Below are 21341 nucleotides of genomic sequence, written 5' to 3' on the forward strand. Positions count from 1 at the left end.
TAACAAAATCAGCAGCAACGATTACTGAAATACGTCTATTTCACACATACCGTATTTTACGGACCATAAGGCGCAATTTAAATCTTTTTTTCTCATAAATTGATCGTGCGCCTTATAGGCCGGTACGCCTAATGTATGGATCATCATTCATAATCACTATTCATTCAAGCACGCAAAACATGAAAACATGCTTTCTTGCATTTGTGTGTTTAAACCAGGGGTTCTTAACCTTTTTCTTTTCATTACCCACTTCCGCACCTTAATAAACCTATATTCCCCACATACTTTTAAAACTGACTGAAAAATCAAAATGAATCCTAGTGACCTGTGTGACATATCCCAAAGCACAATGGTATTTAACAAAAAGAACAATTTCAATGAGAAGAATAACATTAAAGAACGTTTACGTAGTTTCAAACAAAGTCAATGCGATTTTTGTTCTTGCTTTTCTGCGACGATCGAGTCAATGTCAGGCTCTATTTTTGAGATTGCACAACGCAAATCTGATTCCAGATTTAACATTGTGTTTCGTTACCCACTTGAAATCCTCAAATTCCCCACTAGTGGGTAATTACCCACAGGTTAAGAACCCCTGGTTTAAACGAACAAATGTGGTCATGTCCGCCCCTTAAAACTGTAGTCGTTGGCGAATTGTATGAAGTACATGTAGAACTTCTTTATTTTTTGGTGTCGCCGGTTATTTTTGTCGTCTTTTTCAACTTGTGTGTTTCGTAAACTTCTTCACATATTACGGCATCATCTTAACGCAACGCTTACATGAAACTAAAACAGTGCAAATGTTAAAGTCTGTCTATTGACAGCCACGTGTTAATGCTTAAATTGAGAATCGTTGGTTTGAGTGTTTCGTAATAAAGCGCAGTACAAGTCACAAAGCTTACGCATTGCGTGTGCGCTGCCAGTGCGCGTTGTTTTTAATTTTATCGTTTAAAAACTTTGAATAATTAAATAAATCAACGTATTTTTTGTTCAATTAAGCGGCTTATGCAATAAACCGTTATGCAATAAACCGAAGTATTAATTATCTTTACAAATGATAAGACTATGGTTTGGGACTTGCGCCCTTTATGCAATAAAACAAATTAAGCGATTATTATCCAGTTCGGCGCCCGTATTTAATGAATTTAATACATTAAACTACGTATTAAACGCGCAATATGCTAAACCGAAGTTATATCTGACTTCATCATAATCTGACCTATACAGAGAGTAAGCCAATACACTGCAAAATGATGCTTATTTTGCAAAATGATGCTTATTTTACAAAATAATGCTTTTAAGTGCAATTTGCAGTAAGGTGAATGAACATCTCGCTTGTTTCATACGATTTTCCATCCCACGGAAATGGGAAACATGCTCTCGAAACATAGTCTAAGCTTAAAAAGACGATGACCTTCTACAAACCGCCTATAGCTATCCTACTGTAGTTGACCTGCTGCACTCGATCTGCCCTCAACAATGCGCATGCTAAGGAGTCAAGAGACCAAACTAGATCGCCCCGAGACAATCAGCAGAAAACACAATCCGCCTGGAATGGAAAGCGGCAGATTTTAAAATTTCTCTCTCTTTAAATCTTCTCTTTTCTCTGCGTTTTGAGGCGAACTTGCTTCGTGTGGAATGAACGGATATTTTGCCGGATTCCTGTTGGCTGGAATGCATGACGTCAAGAAACAATGTTAATTGTGAAATCGTCCTTGCTTGAGTGCGAAAAAATGCCTTTCATAGAAACACTGGAACTGAAATGCTGAAACTCTAGAATCATGACGTCATTATTGTTATGCTATCATAGTAGGCCTATGTCAAGCATGACGAATACAGGGATGAAGAAATGAAAGTCAAGAGTAAAGCATAAAATTAAATTTCCATAATGTAAATTTCCTATCAAATGTCATGACTTATCGCTTCTTTAAGCTGCCGGCAAACAATTTCTTGTCGGACGTTTTCTAACGACTGCGCTTCGTGTCACTTAATTGTATCTTTATTTCTTAGTGACGTGTTATAGCTTATAGCTTATAAGCCCCATGTAGTATAATGAAGTATCAGTGAATCTAATGTCATTGCCCAATACATATTCGACATAAACTCGCCGATGAGTCGTTATCCATTAACAAACACCTTTTTTATTTATCTTTAGTTTTGATATCGTATTGCCCTAATATGAAACTATTCAGTAAGAAATGGATGATGCATTACAATTGCTGCTTTTTTCGGTTCGTTGATTGTGCATATTGCACGTTGTTCGAGCATATATTCGTTCTGCTAGTATTGCAACTAGTTCACATAGTAATAGTTAGCGTAATAGTATAGTTACTATAGTAATAGAATAATAATTAATTCGTCTATCTTGTATTGGGGACGACGGAAAATGACGGCAGGAGAAATGGCGGTACTGCCACAACTCTAGCTAATTATTTTCCGCCACAATTAGTTTTGTACTTCTGTTTGAATAAATGGAATCGATTCTCTTCGGCATTCTCTTCCCTGCTCGTCCGTGTCACTGCCACTGTCAAGTTACAACTGTCAAGAGATAAAACTAAAGGATATTTGACTCCGCTTGCTATCTCTGTATGTGTGTGTTTCTCTTCTTGCAACATGATTTTATGACGCCACGTAACGATAATTAATCGCTCATTCGCCACGTGTTAGAGCAAAAGGTCTGCGTTCAGTGAAAACCATAAAAATCAGGACGCGCGAAGAGAAAGAAAGAAACGAAAACGAGAGCAAAGGAAGGAGGAAGCGAAAAACTCTTGTACTGAAACTAGGATGAAAATGCGTACCGAGATTGCTTTGTACTTACATTACTGATAATTTTAATTAATTAATAAATAATCGGTAGATACAATCATACCAAGGAGATGATCGGATGAGGGATGAAGGAGATCTTGCTTTGCAGTTACATCATTGATAAATAATCGGTATCATGGCAAGGCCATCTTCTATGGTTATATGGATCTTTGACTTTTATTACCATTTACCATTTAGCATAAACTTTGTATTTGTGGTATCTTTTAAACTAGTAGCGGTAAGGGAGCCGCTACAATAAGTTCGAAAAATTCGTTTGATGGTTTGATGAACTAATAAAACATTTAGAGACCTAATATAAAGCAAACGATCGCATTTATAAGCGAAATTGACTGTTTGTTTTGAGATTTATAGTCCCGGTCAGAAAGTTAAACTATTTTCCGCCCTTACCGCGTTGTGCGATGTTTACGCTCTTTATGCATTGAACCAATGGAGTTGGCGTTACGCCACCAAAAGATCACATCAACAATTATGATATAACACTGATGTGACGTTCTAGGCAATAGAGAAGCGATGCTTTAGTTGCCATGAAAAAGAGCTCATCGCGGTAACAACTTTGTGCTCGGCTGTTGTCTTTTAATGTACGTTGATATACAAACAATTGTTTGATGTTAGTATGTAAGGAGTTACAGATTTAATAGATTATATAATATTAATATATTCAAGCTAAAGTCAGACATCTATGAAGTCTAACTTTTACACCGAACCGCCATTGGCGATCCCGAAACATGTAATCCGGTAACAAGCCTAGCCTACCCCGAATTAGTGACCACGACTCGCTACGAACTCTACAAACTTCACTCTGCGTTTGCTCAACTAAGAACGCTTCATGATTTGTTATTATCTTTTATTGGGTATTTTCATTGTGGTGCTTTTTAGCACGGACCCATTTAAGAACTTCCGCGAAAAATAATACTACTACTTAGTTGATCAAACCATGGTGACTCGCTTCATGATTTCGCTTCACGATTTCTTGTAATCGTTTATGGGATATTTTCTTTATTATACTTCTTAACATGGTCACATTTATGAAGTTTAGCGAACCATGATACAGTGCCTAGTCGGTCAAATCATGGTCAGGTCTTCAATAGACTCTTTGTACTGTGGTGGTTTCAGTTAGTTCGTACGTCACTAAACATCACACACCTGAACAGCAAAGGTATTACTTCATCTAGGGACGACAATGGCGTGACGAAGGCATCTTTTGTAAACGAAATGTGTTCTATTCTTTACTTGTTGTAAGTTTTCTAGTCAATATTTGAAACATCAAACTATTTCAAGTTAAACCATTTATTTGTTTGTCTCGTCAGTTTTAGACATTTATTGCCAAGATTTAAATATCAGTTTTTTCCTGTTCAACTTGTTAAATTAACTACGTCATCGCAACAACATGGCGTCACCATCGGTAAGTAAAATTAAAATTTGTATTGGTGAAATTGTGAATAGGTGTGAATTTAGTTACTTCTAAATCATTTTAAGTTTTTGTTATTTGTTTGTCACTTGTTAATTTGTTTGCTTGGTTATTATTGTTTATTAATACTGTACTACTTAGTTATTGATAAATTTTATTGACTGACCGATTATTATGGCAGTTTTAACTTTTAAATTTTCGGCAACTTTAACAACATTGTTTACTACTCTTGATGTATTCAAGAATAGTTGAGAACAACGCACAAATACTTTCATGATTCTCAGTAAATTGCAATCGGGTTTACAGCAGAAATTATTTTTTACCTTATTTCCTAAAATCGCTTTTAACACCAGGTATCAGATCATAGCGAGGTAGATGGATTGTCCTTTATAAAAGATTTTCTGTTATTGTGTCCGTGTGTCCGGTTCAATTCGGCACCGGTTCAACTTACACAGCTTAACTAATTTCTATTGTTTACAACTTACTTTTGATTCCGCTCATTGAAAAGTTTGATATTTTCCTTACGAGACACTTCGTTGTGACGTATGCATACGTTTGAATACGTCACCTCTCGTCCTTTTGTGAATCATTTCGTCGGTAAAGACTTCTGTGAATTGTTAAAGCCATCAACATCTTTAGTGAATAATTTCGATAAATCTTTGGTGGCTCGGTAAAATATTCGGCCAACCCTGTTGATTAACATATTATTATGAAGAGTTGGTTCTTTAATAACCTTCATATTTTCTATACAACTTCATATCACAAACTTTTACGTTTGTTTTCTCAGTTAGTTCGTGACGTACACGAACCTTCAACCCAAGCAAGAAATAAGTAAAAGTTATCTCCTTACGTAGGCATTGGGCTGTCATTGGGAATAGCGTTAAAAGTTCATTTTCTTTTTAGTAGAAATCTTGTCTTTGTAGACTTCCAGCCCAAGCAAGCACATCATGATCAGCTACAACTGGAGTGACTCGAAGGAGTTGGCGCATAAGGTGGGTTGTGCCCAGTTATGTTGCGATGTCTTGAAAATTTGTATCAACTGTTGCTCGATAAATCTTCCTCGAGTGGGAGCCATATATTTATAATCATATGCGTTGAATCGTTTTGCTTTTTTATACATTTGATTATTATCATTGCCCAGTGACCCAGTTTATTTAAGTGAGAAGTAAATTCAAAAATAAATTTGTCTTAAATCAAATAGCAGTTGTGACTAAATTTACTTGTGAAATGATTTGTGCTGTTATACTGCAGTGATTGCCACAAAGGAGTGGTAAACACCGCCAAGTCCTTGTTTATTGTGACGTAGATGGCGGCCATTACAGTATTACGTCACAATAAAAATCAACGGGTATAACTCAGGTATTTTGATCAAGTGTTGACAAAATATTTTATGTTGCTAACAAACAATTTAAGATATCACCATAAATTTCTTTGTAACAAGAATGTTTTGCGTGATATAAGGCGAAGCGAACTTACAGCTTAATCTTCATTGTTGGCGCTACCTTAGTCCAGCAGCGATAACTGTCGTGTGGTCACATAACGTGGTCAGCGTAAAAGTTTGCGTGGTGTTTGTAGCGCGTGTGAACGCAGTAATTCAGTTTGATTTTGCTTTTAATTGATTAATTCAAACTCTTTTTGAATGTAAGACGAAACTAATCAATTTAACGCGCTGCCTGCACAAAACAGGATCTTATACATTTTACGTTGCATGCTTTGCTGAGCACATATTTTGACGTCAAATGGAGCAATCTCATAGCGTAGAATTCAAAAGGTTGTAAAAAAAACTAGATTCTATTTTTTCATCGTTTTTTTTATGGATTAAAGAAATTCATATTCTACCAACCTGATGGCGTACGTATCTTGGAAAGAATCTATTCTTAAAATAATTCTCACTTCAAAAAAAACTTACCACGTGTCATTATACAAGTGGCGGAGATTACGGCATCAAAATATTTAACTTCATAATGATAGTTCTTCATAATAATTTTCAACTTCATAATAATGTTCAATAATGTTCAGTTCAACTTCATAATAATGATTGATGTCAATTTCAAGTTTGATAGAGCGTATATTTGGTGTGTCCTATGCTATTAAAATGGCTAATAACAATAATTCCATGAACTGCTTACTCAATAATAAGTAAAACAATTCTTGGTAAGATTCGAAGATGTAAGCCGCTGTAACTGACCAAAGCATGAAATAGATCGAGGAAACATTTAATAAATTCACTGTAAATCGTTCTCTAAAATGTATAAAGACAATTAAAACCAATGAAATGTTTCTATGGACACTAGGTTAGAAACCACTGAAATCAAGTAGTCATGTGGAGATTAATTGTGATGTCATAATTGTGTGAACTCATGTCGTAACAAAGAAGTGCTGGAAAGAAGTGTCCTGCCCCCCCCCCCTCCAGTTCAATGTGGAGCCCTCCACCACTACCCCTGCTGGCGCAGACCTTCCTCGAAAGGTCTGGACAATCCTGAACCGCCTCAGAACTGGAGTAGGTCGTTTCGGCGAATGCATGCACCACTGGGGCCTCAAAACATCACCATCATGCATTTGCGGTGCAGAATCACAAACAGCATAACATATCCTCTTCGACTGTCGTGTCCTGCACCCACCCATAGGCCAAGACGACCTAAAGACCCCTGACGAGGAAGGGAAGAGATGGCTGCAATTGGTAGCTGAATATGCTTGAGCCGACCTCATACGAAAGAAGAAGATGTCGTAACAAATGAAAAACTCCCAACGCTTTGACACAATGTTGACAATAATTGACCATTCACTAAATGTCATTAAAACTTCTTTGTTTTGTTCGCTTCGTTGAATTGTTGCTTTATCAACTCGACATGGTTTATTCTAGATCCATGATCGTTTGTCGGATGCTGGGTACCAGGTTTGGATCAACAAGGGACAGATGAAAGGAAATATCTATGAGAAAATGGGGCAAGCAGTCGAGAATGCTCACGTGGTTCTGATGTTCCTTTCTCTTAACTACGAGACAAGCGAAAATTGTATAAGAGAATCTTCACTCACGGCTGATATGGCAAAAAAGATCGTCCCAATTCGAGTCCTTCCTGATGGTTACCAGCTTTCAACTAGGCTTCGTGAGTATGATAGTCTACATTAAGGGGTCATATCCCAATTCAAAGAGAGAGATATGGTTTTCAATGCAAAGTACATTAAACCAAGAAGCTACCATCGCAAAACTACATCATAAACCTAGCCTGAATTTTTTCTTGCAACGAGACCTAGGTTATGACTGCCTACAGTCTTAATTTGGACAGAATCCATGTACTCAGTTTTCTATAACAACTGCCTGAACTTTACAACAAGTTTTTAGCTCAAAATTTTAGGACAAATAAAATACAAATACCAATACCAAAAAATTCAAACCCACACAAAATGTACAACTTAGCCTTTACCAGGAACCAGCTGTCGCCAAAATAAAAATAACACTCCACATCGACGTCACATGCGCATTGCATCGGAAAATTTCGTAGTTTTTTTAATATGACGCATTGAGTGCAACTTCGTAACAATCGCCGTGTTGCCGGCTCAAAATTGTCTTTCTATTGGGAAGTGACCCCTTAAACGTTCATAACTCATAAGTTCAAACGTTCCCCTTTGCTATAAATATATTAACGTTATCCTTACTTGGCCAAGAATGTACATACAACAATTAAGTTAAACACATAACATAAAACATGGGTTTATTGCTTGGAAAAACGAGCTTATATGAAGAATAGAAAAATATCATCCGTCGTAATAATCTGCCTGAACCTGTCCATCCAAGCAATAAACTCTCGTCTTTTTTATACTTGACTAAAGATTGCTTTTTCTTATTTTAATATTTTTTATTTTGTTCCCGCGGTGACCTTATTTCCGTGGAAAAATTGATGTGGTTGCCTTTTATTAGGAGTTAGTTATCTCTAGTTTTAACATTTTGCTGTTATACCAATGTTGGTGATTGCAGGTTTGCTGACAGCGGGCTTGCTCTACTACAACTTCAACAAAGGATCCTTTGATGACAATTTCAATCAACTTCTTGATGAGATAGGTGAGTTTTGTCTTGAGATATAACTTTCTTCACATTTCCCAGAAATTGTGTGCATATGGCCAAATCAAAATCCCAACTTCTTGTCGCTTTATTTCATTTGTATATAGGGGACACTACGTCCTAAACTGTAGCCTATACGGTATTTGTAAAATAATAAATCCACGGCTCGGTAGATGTTAATAATAGCAGAATAATAATATTTGTGCAAGTGGACACTATTATTTGATGATGAGTGGATGACTACTTCAATCAGCTTGAATATGCTTGAAAATATTCTTTAACTACTTTGGTTAAGATTTGTTTTCTTTTTTGTTTGTTTCAGAATCAATTGCTGGTATCGAAATGACAAGAAAAGTGGAAACTAAACTTTTAAAAATGAAAATATCAGAAAATCCCGGTAATAAGTTATTTTTTAACTTGGTGACAACATTTTTAAGTTAATACTTCAGTTTACAACTATATAACTAAAACTCAAACTAATTCACCAACAAATACAAACAAAATCCTTTATTGTTTGTGAATAAATTTCATTGATGTCTCTTATTCTACATCTTAATTGCTGTCCCTAGAGAGTGAAATCTAAATCATCATGTACAAAATTTTCAATCAAGATAACAAAGTTCGACAAAAAGCGACTAAACTAATCCAGACTTTTTTCTAAAACGGTTTAATGTCGATTGCTTATTTAGGCTGCATTAGTGTTCATTAAAAAACAGTTCTATCGAACTCTTTTTTTGTTTTTGTGTTTACTTAAATTGAATTATTTCGGTTTCCTTTCAACTTCAACCACTACACAGACACTGGCTGTTGTATATTAGATTGTTAACTTTATGCAAGATTGTTTTACCTTTGTTACGAATCAGGAATAACAAATCAATCAAGAAGCTGTAAAAGAAAATGTGCTATTTAATCTCCCTCCTTATTGTCAAGCATTATGTTGATGACGCAATAAAGGATGCTAGATTTGACGCAAATATCGATTTGATAAAATAATCTTTCCTTCCCGTGTTCTGAAAAATCATTCGCGTATCGACTTTATGATAAAAGTTTCATATGCGCCTGTGTTAAACTCACTAATGCTGCAAAGGTGGAAACCATGAGGAGATATTTAATGAAAACTCCAACCGTGGTTATAATATTTGGTCACAACCAATGCCATCACGTCACTATTGGGAACATATTGACCGCGTTCTTGACGTTGATAATGACAAGAGGAAAAATAAGCTTATTCTACACAGTACTTCGAGTTAAACAAATTTAAGTTCGTGACCTAGTGAGATCCGAGTTAATGATCTTTCAGTGTTTGCTGTAATTTCTTTAACAGATCAGTCTGATGAGATACTTGTCATTGGTAGATCGGGTTGTCCACAAAGTGTTGTCAAGTTCAACACCAAGACAAAGCAGTGGAGTAAAATGCCGGTATGTTTGCGTTTTAAATGCTTTGGTTTACAACAAGCGAAGTCTTTATACTGTCATAGACATACGTCCTTTTTTCACAGCATTGTGGCACTTACAAAAAAGTTAAATGCCAACAATGTTCATCTGTTTGGTCATGACCAATTCTAACCTTAGAATAGGTGGCGTCTTTTTATCAAAAACACCTGGCACAGAAAGATGTCACCAACAAGAATTAAAACTAAAATAAACCAGTTTTCCAAAAGTTTGAAAAATGGCGAGAATTCTCGAATTTGAATGCAAAGTTCCAAGTGAAGCGACTGTGTGGAGGCAAGCCCATGTTGCTGTTTGTAGCAGATCCATTGACCCCAACATGCCACTTAGGCATTTCCACTTTAAATTTACGTTTTGTTGCGTGTTTGATTTTATCGCTGCATCAAGACATGTTTTCTTTTCAACTTTGCTATTTTATTATCTTTACCATTTCACTTATTACTAGGTCACCTATGTCCAACCCAAATACCTTAGTGGAATTAATTAAAAAACAAAACCAAAATGGAAAACCGTCGAAATGGCTCAGAGAAAGCAAAACTCCACCTCGCTCCACTCTGCTCGTCTTGCTCTTGCCATTGTGAGAAATGGAGCAAAGTCTAAGATCATTTATTTGTCACAATGTCTTTTGTTACAAATAAATGTAAATGACATTTGGTGCCCGGCAAGATGCTCATGCACCTTCAAATTTTGCCTCCTTACTCGAGTATGAACTTAATTGGGGCAAAATAGAATTGCCGAAACAACAATAATATACGTTACCACGTTAAAGTGTTTTAATTATCGCGAATAACCATTTTATTTTAAAAGCACAAAATTCATTTATGAGTTGGCAAGCTGCTAAGAAGTATGGATGTTAAAGTTATGAGCTAACAAACATTCTTTGCGGTCGTGGAATGTCGTGGATTGTTGTTTCTTGATCGAATCGATTGTTATGAATTGTCGCCTGCAGAAAGTTTATACCTGTGTTGTTATGTGCCACTGTACAATCCCTTCAACCACATAACTTTATTGACCATGTCCATTGGCCATCATTTATTCATGTTGTGTTGTTACCTGCAGATAGTTTTTGTACCAAGCCATCTCCACTAATAACATCATATCCAGTATTTAGTTGATATTGTTAGTAAATTCACTTCAGTTGATGTTGACTTTATGCAATAATGTTTCATCATACAGGATACAAACACTGCTCGGAGATATCCATCTGCTGTAAATTACAATCAACAAATTATATTGATGGCTGGTGGTAAAGGAATGATTAGTACTTACTACAACTCTGTTGAGATGTTGGACTTGAATGATGAGAATCCAAAGTGGGATAGCAACTTGCCTGCTATGGGAAAAAAGCGATGTAACTTTGCATCAGCTTTATTGAATGGTAAGTTATTAAACTATCATAACAATAATATAGTCGTCTTCCTCCAGTCACTCAGCTTGTCTTTTTACGTTTGCTGATTAATTTGTTTTAAATTTGAAATTTTATTTTTATTTGGTCTGGATTTGAAATTGATCACCAGAACCACTGAACAGGAGCAAGCTTACTTAAATGCCTTGCCCAAGGAGATTACTATGGTAGGATAGCGCCATCGAGTGTCGAACCAGGCGCATAATTGCGATTCTGTGCTCCACCACTCACTAATCTTGTGAGATAATCAACAAAGTGTTTGACAAAATACTTCAGTTTAGACTTCATTGGTTCAATAATTATGATGTCATAGAAGGATGTAACAAAAACCTTCTCGTATAGATATTCACCTGATTGTGTCTTGTAGGTCTTGTTTATTGTGCTGGTGGTTGGAATGACACTGGTCGTCTATCATCATGTGAAAGTTACAATCCTGAAGAGAGGAAATGGTCTTCGATAAGGAACATGAATATAAAGCGAAGTTGGCTTGCGTTGGTCAGTGCACGAGGTGAGTTTATGATTTTGATGTTTCAGGTAAAGTAAAGTGTTTAAAGTAAACTTTTGTCAAAGTTGTCGAAGTAAATTGAGAGATCACCAATGGTTCGTTTCCACATTGATAAAACTATACCGGCACCTGCCCGGTGATCGCAGTATACGTGAAACAGATACTCACGTTCTTATTCGCACATTTTTTTTGATATCGTTCATTTTTACGATACAGGTCCACTTAAAAACGCAAAAAGGTGCACATAGTTGCTGTTTTCTTATTCTCATTCGTGTTCATGTCCGTGTTGTAACTCCTTGATATTCGTTCTTACGAGAACATGGCCCTCAGAGGAATCCAGACACTTGGATATACTCCTAAAAGTTTAACTAAACATAGCTACTTGGCGTTCATCATCACCATCAAATAGTTTGGTGGCAATAACACTTTTTACTTCTTAGCGCTGTTAAGCGAGTTCAACTCGTTTCATGAGCGCACTTCTCTCAAGTGTTTCCAACTCGGGTTTTCCCCAACCCGAAACCCGGATTTTTCTACCCTTTTCTACGACACGAAACCTGGGTTTCAAAATGTAAACATCCGGACTTTTAGACAAATCCAGGAAAACTTTGGCGTTCACAATTTTCAAACAAAATGGCGTCGCTGTATACTATTTACGCAATTTATTGTTTGGTATTAGGCAATTATTTCATCACAATATTTAGTTTGCGCAATATTTGTACTGGTTACCTTGATATTAATTTGTAAATAATAATTTGATGCATTGATCGAGGAAGTTCTCTCATGTCTTTAGGATGCTGAGGTTACGCAAAGTTCATGAGAAAATTGGACAACCAAAATGATTGTTGTAAAATAAAATTGCCGAACTAATGAAATTACGTAAAGCCGATATAACCGAAAATGAAAACATGAAAATATTCACAGTTCTGCCGGGATCAACAAAAATGTATTAATGAATTGAACGGATACGAATTACAAAAATTCGACTGTATTACAATAATGTTGATTTTACCTTAATATTGAGTTAGTTTTCACAAAAACATCCGCTTTTCTCAAAACCTTAAAAAACAACCAGGTTTGTCACTTACACCGGGAACCCGGGTTTTGAAATTTCGTCCCTAATTTGAAAAACTACTTTTCTCTCGTTTAAAACGTTTTAACAAAAAAAGAATTCAAAGCGAGTTCACGCTGCCTGGTCGTGTCAAGTGAACTCGTTGACGAGCTTGGAAACCTGTTGAGACATTTTATGCCAATACCACAAAATATTAATATCTCGATTGGTTTTATGGAAACGGAAAATTCATGCATAGGCTTAATCACTTACTTGAGATAGTATTTTAAAAAGATTTAAATAAGTTGCCCTAACCCAGTAGCCTTCATATCGCATTGCGTGTACTCATTTTTGCGTAGGTCGTTGTTCTGACACGCGTCGCTGACTTAGCTCAACTCACTTAGGCTTACTCATGTAAAAAGGTTGATGACGTGTCACAAAGAAAAGCGCAGAAACAAACGATGTGGTCTTTTGTGTTCAAGAGTTTAATCGATGCAAAACGCAGCTCAGAGAATAGAAAATCAAGCTGTTGGTCACGTGTTAAATGTTGTATGATTTCAAATGACAGTCTGTGTGACGTCACAGATACCGTGCTTTCCAGAAATTTCTAAATTTGGCGTCTGGAATCATATTCCATGTATTTTGAAACAAATTTATAAAAATCAACAAAAGATAAAATAATTGAGCAACGGAAATTGGTCCTAGAAAATTTCACAACTGCGAAGGATTTGACTTTCCTTCATAAAGTGCTGGAGCAATAATGCTCGAATTTCAAACACAAGTGACGTGTTTAATTGATAGATGGTTGATTTTGAAAGGTTTGCTTTATGCGCTTGGGGGATGGGATGGTAATACAACAAACACAGCAGAAAGTTATGATCCACGAAACGGAAAGTGGGAATATATTCCACCGATGAAAACCTGCATATATGGATTAACTGCTGTTGTATTAAACAACGAAATATACGCGATAGGTGAGTCTTGCTGCAAGTGCAAATATCTTTCAAATTTTAAGGATATTTATGACTTGTCATGTTCTTTAAATGAATTAAATCAGGTGGATATGACGGTTCAAATCGTCTCTCTTCTGTTGAAAAATACAACCTGGACACGAAAACTTGGATTGATGTTCCATCTATGACTGAGGAAAGATGTGGTGGATCAGCTTGTGTAGTGGCTGGCCTTATATGGGTGTTTGGAGGGTGAGTAATTATAGGTATACATAATCACATTATTTTAAATTTATATCATTTATTTATATATTATAATACCATATTATAATGTCTGCTGCAGTAATTGCCTACCTGGAGTCTATGAACCACTAGACTAGATGAAGGTGAATGTCATGATGAGTTTTGGGAAATGAATTTAAAAAATTTGTTTCATTAATATGCTCAGTTAATCTATGGCTCGAACAATGACAGTTTAAAATTCCAGTGATAATTTTCTCAGTAACAATTTCTTAATGTAAATTACAACTGGTGTTGCCGCTCAATTACCAGTGTTTTAAATGCGGCTCCACCATTCATAATTTGAGGTAAAATATCATCGTTCATGACTGAAATAATTATCACATAAAAGTAATAACTAAAATTGTCAATTGTTAGCTGATAATGAGATTAATTTTATAAAAATTTGTAACAGCACTCCAGCATGCAGAACAGATCATTCGTAGTTAGAGACATGGAGAGTGACAGTTCTTCAAGCAGCGAGGAAGAATGTTTCGCGGTAATAGCTGTTGCTCTGACATACAGACAAATAAAGCACAGAGTGTGGGTTAGAAATGTGTTGAATAAAAAAGATATCAGCAGCTACAAGTTTATTGAAGAACTCGCTATTGGGTATAGAGAAACGTACATTAGATATATGAGAAGGACCTTTAGTCGTTCTAGTTATCTAGTTTTTAGAAAAAAAACCAGCACCAATACGAATTTTTAAATCTTTACCGAAAAATCCAGTGATAGTTATAAATTACTACCTGTGGAGCCATAACTTTATAGTGGCAATAGCAGGCTTCGGAAATGTTTTAATTGGTCACAAAGCCGATCTTGTGAAATGTTTTTTGGTCATTATGACATCATAAAGCATATTAACAATTGTATTATTGCTTTACCAGCAAATGCAAACTTCGCATAACAAGCGAAGGGGTTTTTACCTTGGCAGACGTAGCTTGTAATTGTCTGATTGTGAATAGTTAGACAGTCTGGTATGATTCGGCAGAAGATTTGCTGTAGTAGCTTTTCACCAATTTGGTTTCTAACTTAATCTCAGCCCCAGAATAATTCAAATTACGTGATAAAAAAACTAACTAAACATTATTGACCTGATGAGATTGTGTGTCGTTTCTTTTATACGATTGTTTTGCGTTTATGTCAAATGTTTGAGTTCTGCAGAAATTGTAACTATAGACACCGATAAAAAATTGGATACGATAAATGGTCACAGTGATTGACCTAAACTTCGGTGGCAGCTGGTGGCGAGGTATCAAGTTGGCGTGAAGCCTGGATCACATTGTTTTGTAATCGTCTATTCCGAAGTGGATTACGTAATTTATTTATTATGATTAGTATATTCGGGATAACATGCTTCCAATTATTAACCTATATACAACCTGGTTCAGCTTTAATTTTGATTAACTCATCGTTTGTAATTTGTGTACATTTTGTGTTTTAAAGAGTTTACTTTATATATTTTATAGGTGTGATGGCAAAACAGTTGAGTTCTATGATCCAGCCACCAACAAATGGCAAGTATCGACCAACATGGACAGACAACGATGGTGTCCTTGCGTCCTTTCCATCTGAAGTTGATACTAAATGATCAATCAATGTTTTCTAATTTGTATAGAAGTACAATGCAATAGTTCATAAAGATATTTCCTTTCAATTAAATGTTGAGAAAATTATCAAGTTTATGAATTCATGGAATGTACGTAATGTTACCGGCCTTTTCTTATGCTGGTTCGAATAGACCTGCAGTTAAACTGTAGAATTGTATTTGATAAAATAAAGGGTAAAAACAGGCACGTCTGCTCACAGCTCAGGCAACGGTAAAACTGACACGTTCGCCAACTATCAAGGCGCAATTACAAACATCAGCGCCTCCGGCCGAAGGCAGAAACACAAGGCACAAACACGTCAACCGAGCATAACACACGTAACACTCCTCCCCCTCCAATAAATTTCTCTTCGACATTAGCATAACTGGCTATAAGCTAATATATGGAAAATAAAACGACAAATTGCAATATAATCACGAAGCAACCTCTATACTTCTGTTACCCAGATAATGTGTTAATCTTGAAGAAAATTGTCGACCACGTATGCCACAGTGGGCCACAAAAAAAAACTTTACAAAAACGATTCCTCAAACACAGCAAAACGGTGCAGTAGCAAAAAAATTATGATTATCACACCAATAAAAACAAACGGAAATCAAGGTAAAGCATTTCTATGTAAATAATATAAATACAAACATTACATTGAAAACCACAGCAAAATTTTAAATAACTTGTCATAAAAGAAATTCAAACATTTTTTGACTATACCAAAACAATAGTACAAACACAATAAAGGTGGGTTACAAATAATCCTTCATGCCAATAACACAACAAAAGGTATAAAAACGTGAGATTGATAGCTAAATTAGACGATATATAACAGATCCGAAATAAAATACCATCATACTTGGTATATGTGAAACTGTGGTATATATAAAACACAAATCATAGGAAAGTAGTCAACAACATAGCATCAAGCATCACACAATAAACAATTAATACGTTTCGACGTCTGGGTAATGAATAGTGCGACGTGGGCTTCGGCGAAGTCGACCGTTATTTCGGGAGTTGCAAACGTTATTAAAATTGTTACTCTCGTGATGATTTGCATTTGATCGGTTAGGCCTATTAAAAAAGTAAGCTCCAGTCAAGGGCATGTCTAGTTGCTGGGGGACATCTTCTGGGCAACTAGCTTGATTATAGGAAGGCATCCCTGTATGATGGTCTCCTCTGCTTAGCTTTAGCCTGTTAAAATGTACTCTTAACGTACGTTCGTGGTTGCGAATCAGATAATTTACCGGCGGAAAAGTCTCAACAATTTCGTAGGGTCCTGAATAAGGGAGGTGAAACTTTCGCTTTTCATCTTTTGATATGACAGTGTTTCGCAGCATGACCTTATCTCCTACTTGAAACTCAGCTTGTCTCGATACCGACTTGTCGTAACGTTCTTTCATGGATTGCCGACGTTGGTCGAGTCTCGTTTTCACGACTTCGTGGACAAGTCGCATACGGTCTTGTAAATCGAACATTGCCGATGATGATGGACGACTTGAAGGCTGTCCAGTCATCAAATCTGCTGGTAATCTCAATTCTCGTCCAGTCAGAAGGAAATGTGGAGAAACACCTGTCTCTTCGTGTCGACTGGCGTTATAGGTTGCACAAATTGAGGAGAGGGATTTATCCCAGGATAGTGGATCGCGCTGGACATAATTCTTCATGATGGAAAGGATGGTTCTGTTGGCTCTTTCAACCGCTCCGTTTCCAGAAGGGTGGTATGCTGTAGTTCTTGACTTCTTGCAGCCGAGAAGATCAATAAGCTCTTTAAACAACTGGCTCTCAAAGTTTCCTCCTCGGTCGCTGTGAATCCGCTCCGGAACACCATGAATCGTCATCCAGTTATGATAGAGAACAAATGCTGTTTCTTGGGCTGTCTGTGATGGCATAGACCAAGCCTGCATATATTTAGTGTACATATCAGTGGCTACCAGTATGTAACGATTTCCTGAATGTGTCACAGGAAGTCCTCCAAGGACGTCAATCTCTATTCTTTGCATCGGCTCCAACTCCTCGGAAGGTACCAAGGGCGCTCTTGGTGTTTTAGAAGGAGCTTTACGTAAATCACAGAGTGTGCAACGCTCACAATACTCACGGACATCCGTTTTCCAGCGTGGCCAGTAAAATCGTCTTGAAACTCTTTCAGCTGTTCTATCAACACCCATGTGTCCTCCTCCATGTGATGCGTCATGTAACTCTTTCAGGACTCTCGGACGCATTTCTTTAGGAACCAGTAGCTGAAGACGTTTTCCTTCCAGTGTGTCTTCCAGACTGCGGTACAAGCACTGGTGTACTAAAAAAAACTCTCCAAACAAAGACCAGTAATGTCGAACCTCACTGCTCAACTTCTTAATTTTCTTAAAAGGGGGTCTTGCACCGGATCTAATCCAACCTAGTACTACGAAAAGATGTTCGTCGGACATTTGAGCTTGTGAAATTTGATCAGGAGTCCAACCGAAACCCTCACGAAGATCAATACTTAAAACACTTTCCGTTGAGGTCTTACAGGTTTCAAAGTTTTCTTCAAATTCAAACGGATACCTCTCAGGATTCACTTCGACGCTATTAGAATCACTTGTTTTGCTGCTCTGTGGCCTTCTGCTAAGTGCGTCTGCATTGGAGTGCTTTGATCCAGAGCGATGTATTAATTTAAAATCAAAATCAGCCAATATTTCAAACCAGCGCGCACATTGACCGTATGTCTCTTTTGCTGTCCACAGCCACCATAACGAAGCGTGGTCCGTGCGAAGAAGAAAAGGTGTGCCAAGATAACAACGAAATTTCTGCACCCCATAAACAATTGCCAGAAGTTCTTTCCTCGTGGTGGAATAATTTCTTTCTGCTTTCGTTAAAGACCTACTTGCGTATGAAACTGGGTGCTCTTCACCATCTACAATCTGTGACAAAACACAGCCGAGCGAAAAATTTGAAGCATCTGTATCGAGGATGAACTGCTGCGTAAAGTCCGGGTATCTCAATACTGGGTTTGTCACGAGTGCGTCTTTCAACAAGTTGAATGAGTGTAAACATTTATCATTCCAGCCGAACTGTTTTTGAGGCTTCGTCAAATCGTACAGTGGGGCCGCAATTTTGGAAAAATCTCTGACAAACTTGCGATAGTATGATGCGAGTCCCAAAAACTGCCTTACATCCTTTATCGACGAGGGCACAGGCCAATTGGAAACCGCAGAGATTTTCTCCGGATCGCAGGATACACCAGATTTTGAAACTACATGACCCAAGAATCTAACTTCTTCTTTGAACAAATTGCATTTAGTCGGTTTAAGTTTGAGGCCACCTGCAACTAATCGGGAAAGCACGTCGTCCAAGTTGCGCAGATGATCTTGAAAGGTGCGTGCATATATAATGATGTCATCCAGGTAAGCCAATGCACCATTCCATTCAACCCCATCGAGCACAATCCGCATCAAGTGCTGAAACGTGGCAGGTGCGTTTGCTAGTCCGAACGGCATAACATTAAAATCGAATAAACCTCGATGACAAGTAAACGCTGTTTTTTCACGGTCGCCTTCACTCATCGGTATTTGCCAGTAACCAGATTTAAGGTCTAGTGTGGTGAAATATTTGCACTCCGAGAGTTGATCCAAACTGTCATCGATCCGTGGCAAAGGAAAACTATGCTTCTTAGTGCAATTATTGACAGCCCTGTAGTCAATGCAAAACCTCGTATTACCGTCCTTCTTTTTTACCAACACAACTGGGCTAGACCAAGGCGATTGTGAGTGACTAATAACGTTATCATTTAACATGTCCTTTAGCAACTCATCTACCTTTCGTTTGTTTTCTTCTGACATTCTTCTCGGGTGTTGGCGTATGGGTGCAGCGTCTCCCGTGTCGATACTGTGAGTAAGAATATTGGTTTTGCCAAGATCACGTTTAGAGAGTGAAAACGCAGCTTTCCGTCTTCGAATTACTTCGATTACAGCTTCCCGCTCAACATCGGACAAATTAAGATCATTTAGATGCAGTTGTTCAACGAGAGACGACACGTCATCATCGGTCGCTGGCTTGTCAACCTCTTCCGATATACAACATAATGAGTAGGCATTAATGTACGAAACATTTTCGCCAACAATTGGTATTAAATCTGCAACAGTTGTCCCAGCCGGAATGCATTTGCTTTTATTCGTAAAATTGGCAAGTCTAACTGGCACCAAATTTTCCTTAGTTTTTGTTACGTAGTTTGCGCCTAAGATTTCGTATTTGTCTAGTAGGCTTTCAGATCTCTGTATAAAAACGTTGTTAGACTTGGACTTTGTCGGGCGTTTAACACTACAGGGCAGCACAACCTCAGTAAACGCGGGGATAAGCAGTGACTCAATTAATGCAATCGATGAACTGTGCAAAATACCTGGTTCTCTCAATAGTGGTAATGTTCCTCCACCAGCCTTGAGTGTCATCACATCATAGTCAACGATGCAACCATGGTCTTGAAGAAAATCCAAACCCAGAATGCAAGACTCCGACAAGTTTTCCGCAACAAAAACGTCGCGAGTGGCCTCTATTCCGGCAACGGTGAAGTTTAGCTTTGCTTTTCCTGCCATCGCGATAACGGTTCCGCTTGCGCCAATAAATCGAACATTTGAAGGGCAGTCATTTAAATCTTGAGCGGAACATTGTTGGAAAGCCAAATGGGATATGACGGTAATTGATGCACCAGTGTCAACAAGCGCAAACAAGGGCTTACCATTAATGATAACGTTAACGTACCTATGTTGTTCTGCAGAGACGGTATGTAGGTTGTAAGTGACCAATTCTCGTTCTGGCTGTGGTGATGGATTCAGGGGCGGACACCTGTGCCCGCCCCGTTGGCGTTTCCCTGGCGGTTGCGTTGAAGACAATATCGACTGATGTGTCCTCTTTCTCCGCATGTAAAACACGTGCGTGATTCCCGGGGGCGAAAGGGATGATTGTGGTTAAGACGAGACCTCCGCGATATCTCCGATAGTGATTCACGCAAGGTGTCAACTTCCTGCCGCAGACCCTGGATCATTTGCTTCATTTCCTCGCAAGCTGATGGGACCTGCTCGATTGGCTGTATTTTGGAAACGTGTTGTTGCACATGCGCTGGTTCCATCATCAATAGCTTTTTGACAGCATCTAAAAACTTTGGACACTGCACCTCCATGTTGCACGTGACCAGCCTTTCTGCTTCATGTTTGTTACGCAGTCCAGCTATTAAAGCGTTATACAAGACGTCATTCTTCGTACCTTCATCTTCCGGTTTCGGGTATGCAATTGCTCCGAAATTGACAAGGGCGTTGACGTAACTTCGATTAGTTTCGCCGAGAGCTTGGGCTCTTTGTATAAGCTGCTGTTTAGCCTTGTTACGTCGAAGCGAGCAACAAGTAACTTCCTCAGCTTTGGACTTTAGTTCTTCATAGTTCATGGTGCCTAACCGTGCACCGTTGCATATCATTTCCAGCTTAACATCTTCAGGTAAACTCACCATAAAAGCATGTTTTCGAGCAGCTGCTGTTGCGTCCACACTGTCGCAGAAACTTTCAAACGTTGATAAAAACGAGATAAAACTTTCTCCAAGTTCAAACTTCGAAGGAGAGCAAAAAAAATTCATCTTGGATAAAACTCGGTCACCCTCTTGCTTCACGTTTTTTAACTGCAGGTCCTGCCGTGCTCGCCAAATGTTACCGGCCTTTTCTTATGCTGGTTCGAATAGACCTGCAGTTAAACTGTAAAATTGTATTTGATAAAATAAAGGGTAAAAACAGGCACGTCTGCTCACAGCTCAGGCAACGGTAAAACTGACACGTTCGCCAACTATCAAGGCG

At 37.8% G+C, this 21341-nt stretch overlaps 2 protein-coding genes across 2 annotated transcripts; one reads left to right on the forward strand and one right to left on the reverse strand.

The window, feature by feature from the left end:
- The first annotated feature begins 13604 nt into the window (after positions 1-13604).
- LOC143458868 (uncharacterized) lies at positions 13605-15723 on the forward strand. The gene is made up of 3 exons (XM_076955755.1): positions 13605-13672; positions 13756-13900; positions 15397-15723. The coding sequence occupies exons 1-3, from the start codon at positions 13612-13614 to the stop codon at positions 15500-15502; spliced, it is 312 nt and encodes a 103-aa protein (XP_076811870.1). The 5' UTR covers positions 13605-13611; the 3' UTR covers positions 15503-15723.
- Positions 15724-19544: 3821 nt separating this feature from the next.
- On the reverse strand, positions 19545-21127 carry LOC143459618 (uncharacterized). The gene is made up of 2 exons (XM_076956834.1): positions 20263-21127; positions 19545-20155 (listed from the first exon to the last, which is right to left on the reverse strand). The coding sequence occupies exon 1, from the start codon at positions 21125-21127 to the stop codon at positions 20333-20335; it is 795 nt and encodes a 264-aa protein (XP_076812949.1). The 3' UTR covers positions 19545-20155; positions 20263-20332.
- Positions 21128-21341: the final 214 nt, after the last annotated feature.

Source organism: Clavelina lepadiformis, chromosome 5 (assembly GCF_947623445.1).
Source record: "Clavelina lepadiformis chromosome 5, kaClaLepa1.1, whole genome shotgun sequence".
NCBI classification, from domain to species: Eukaryota; Metazoa; Chordata; class Ascidiacea; order Aplousobranchia; family Clavelinidae; genus Clavelina; species Clavelina lepadiformis.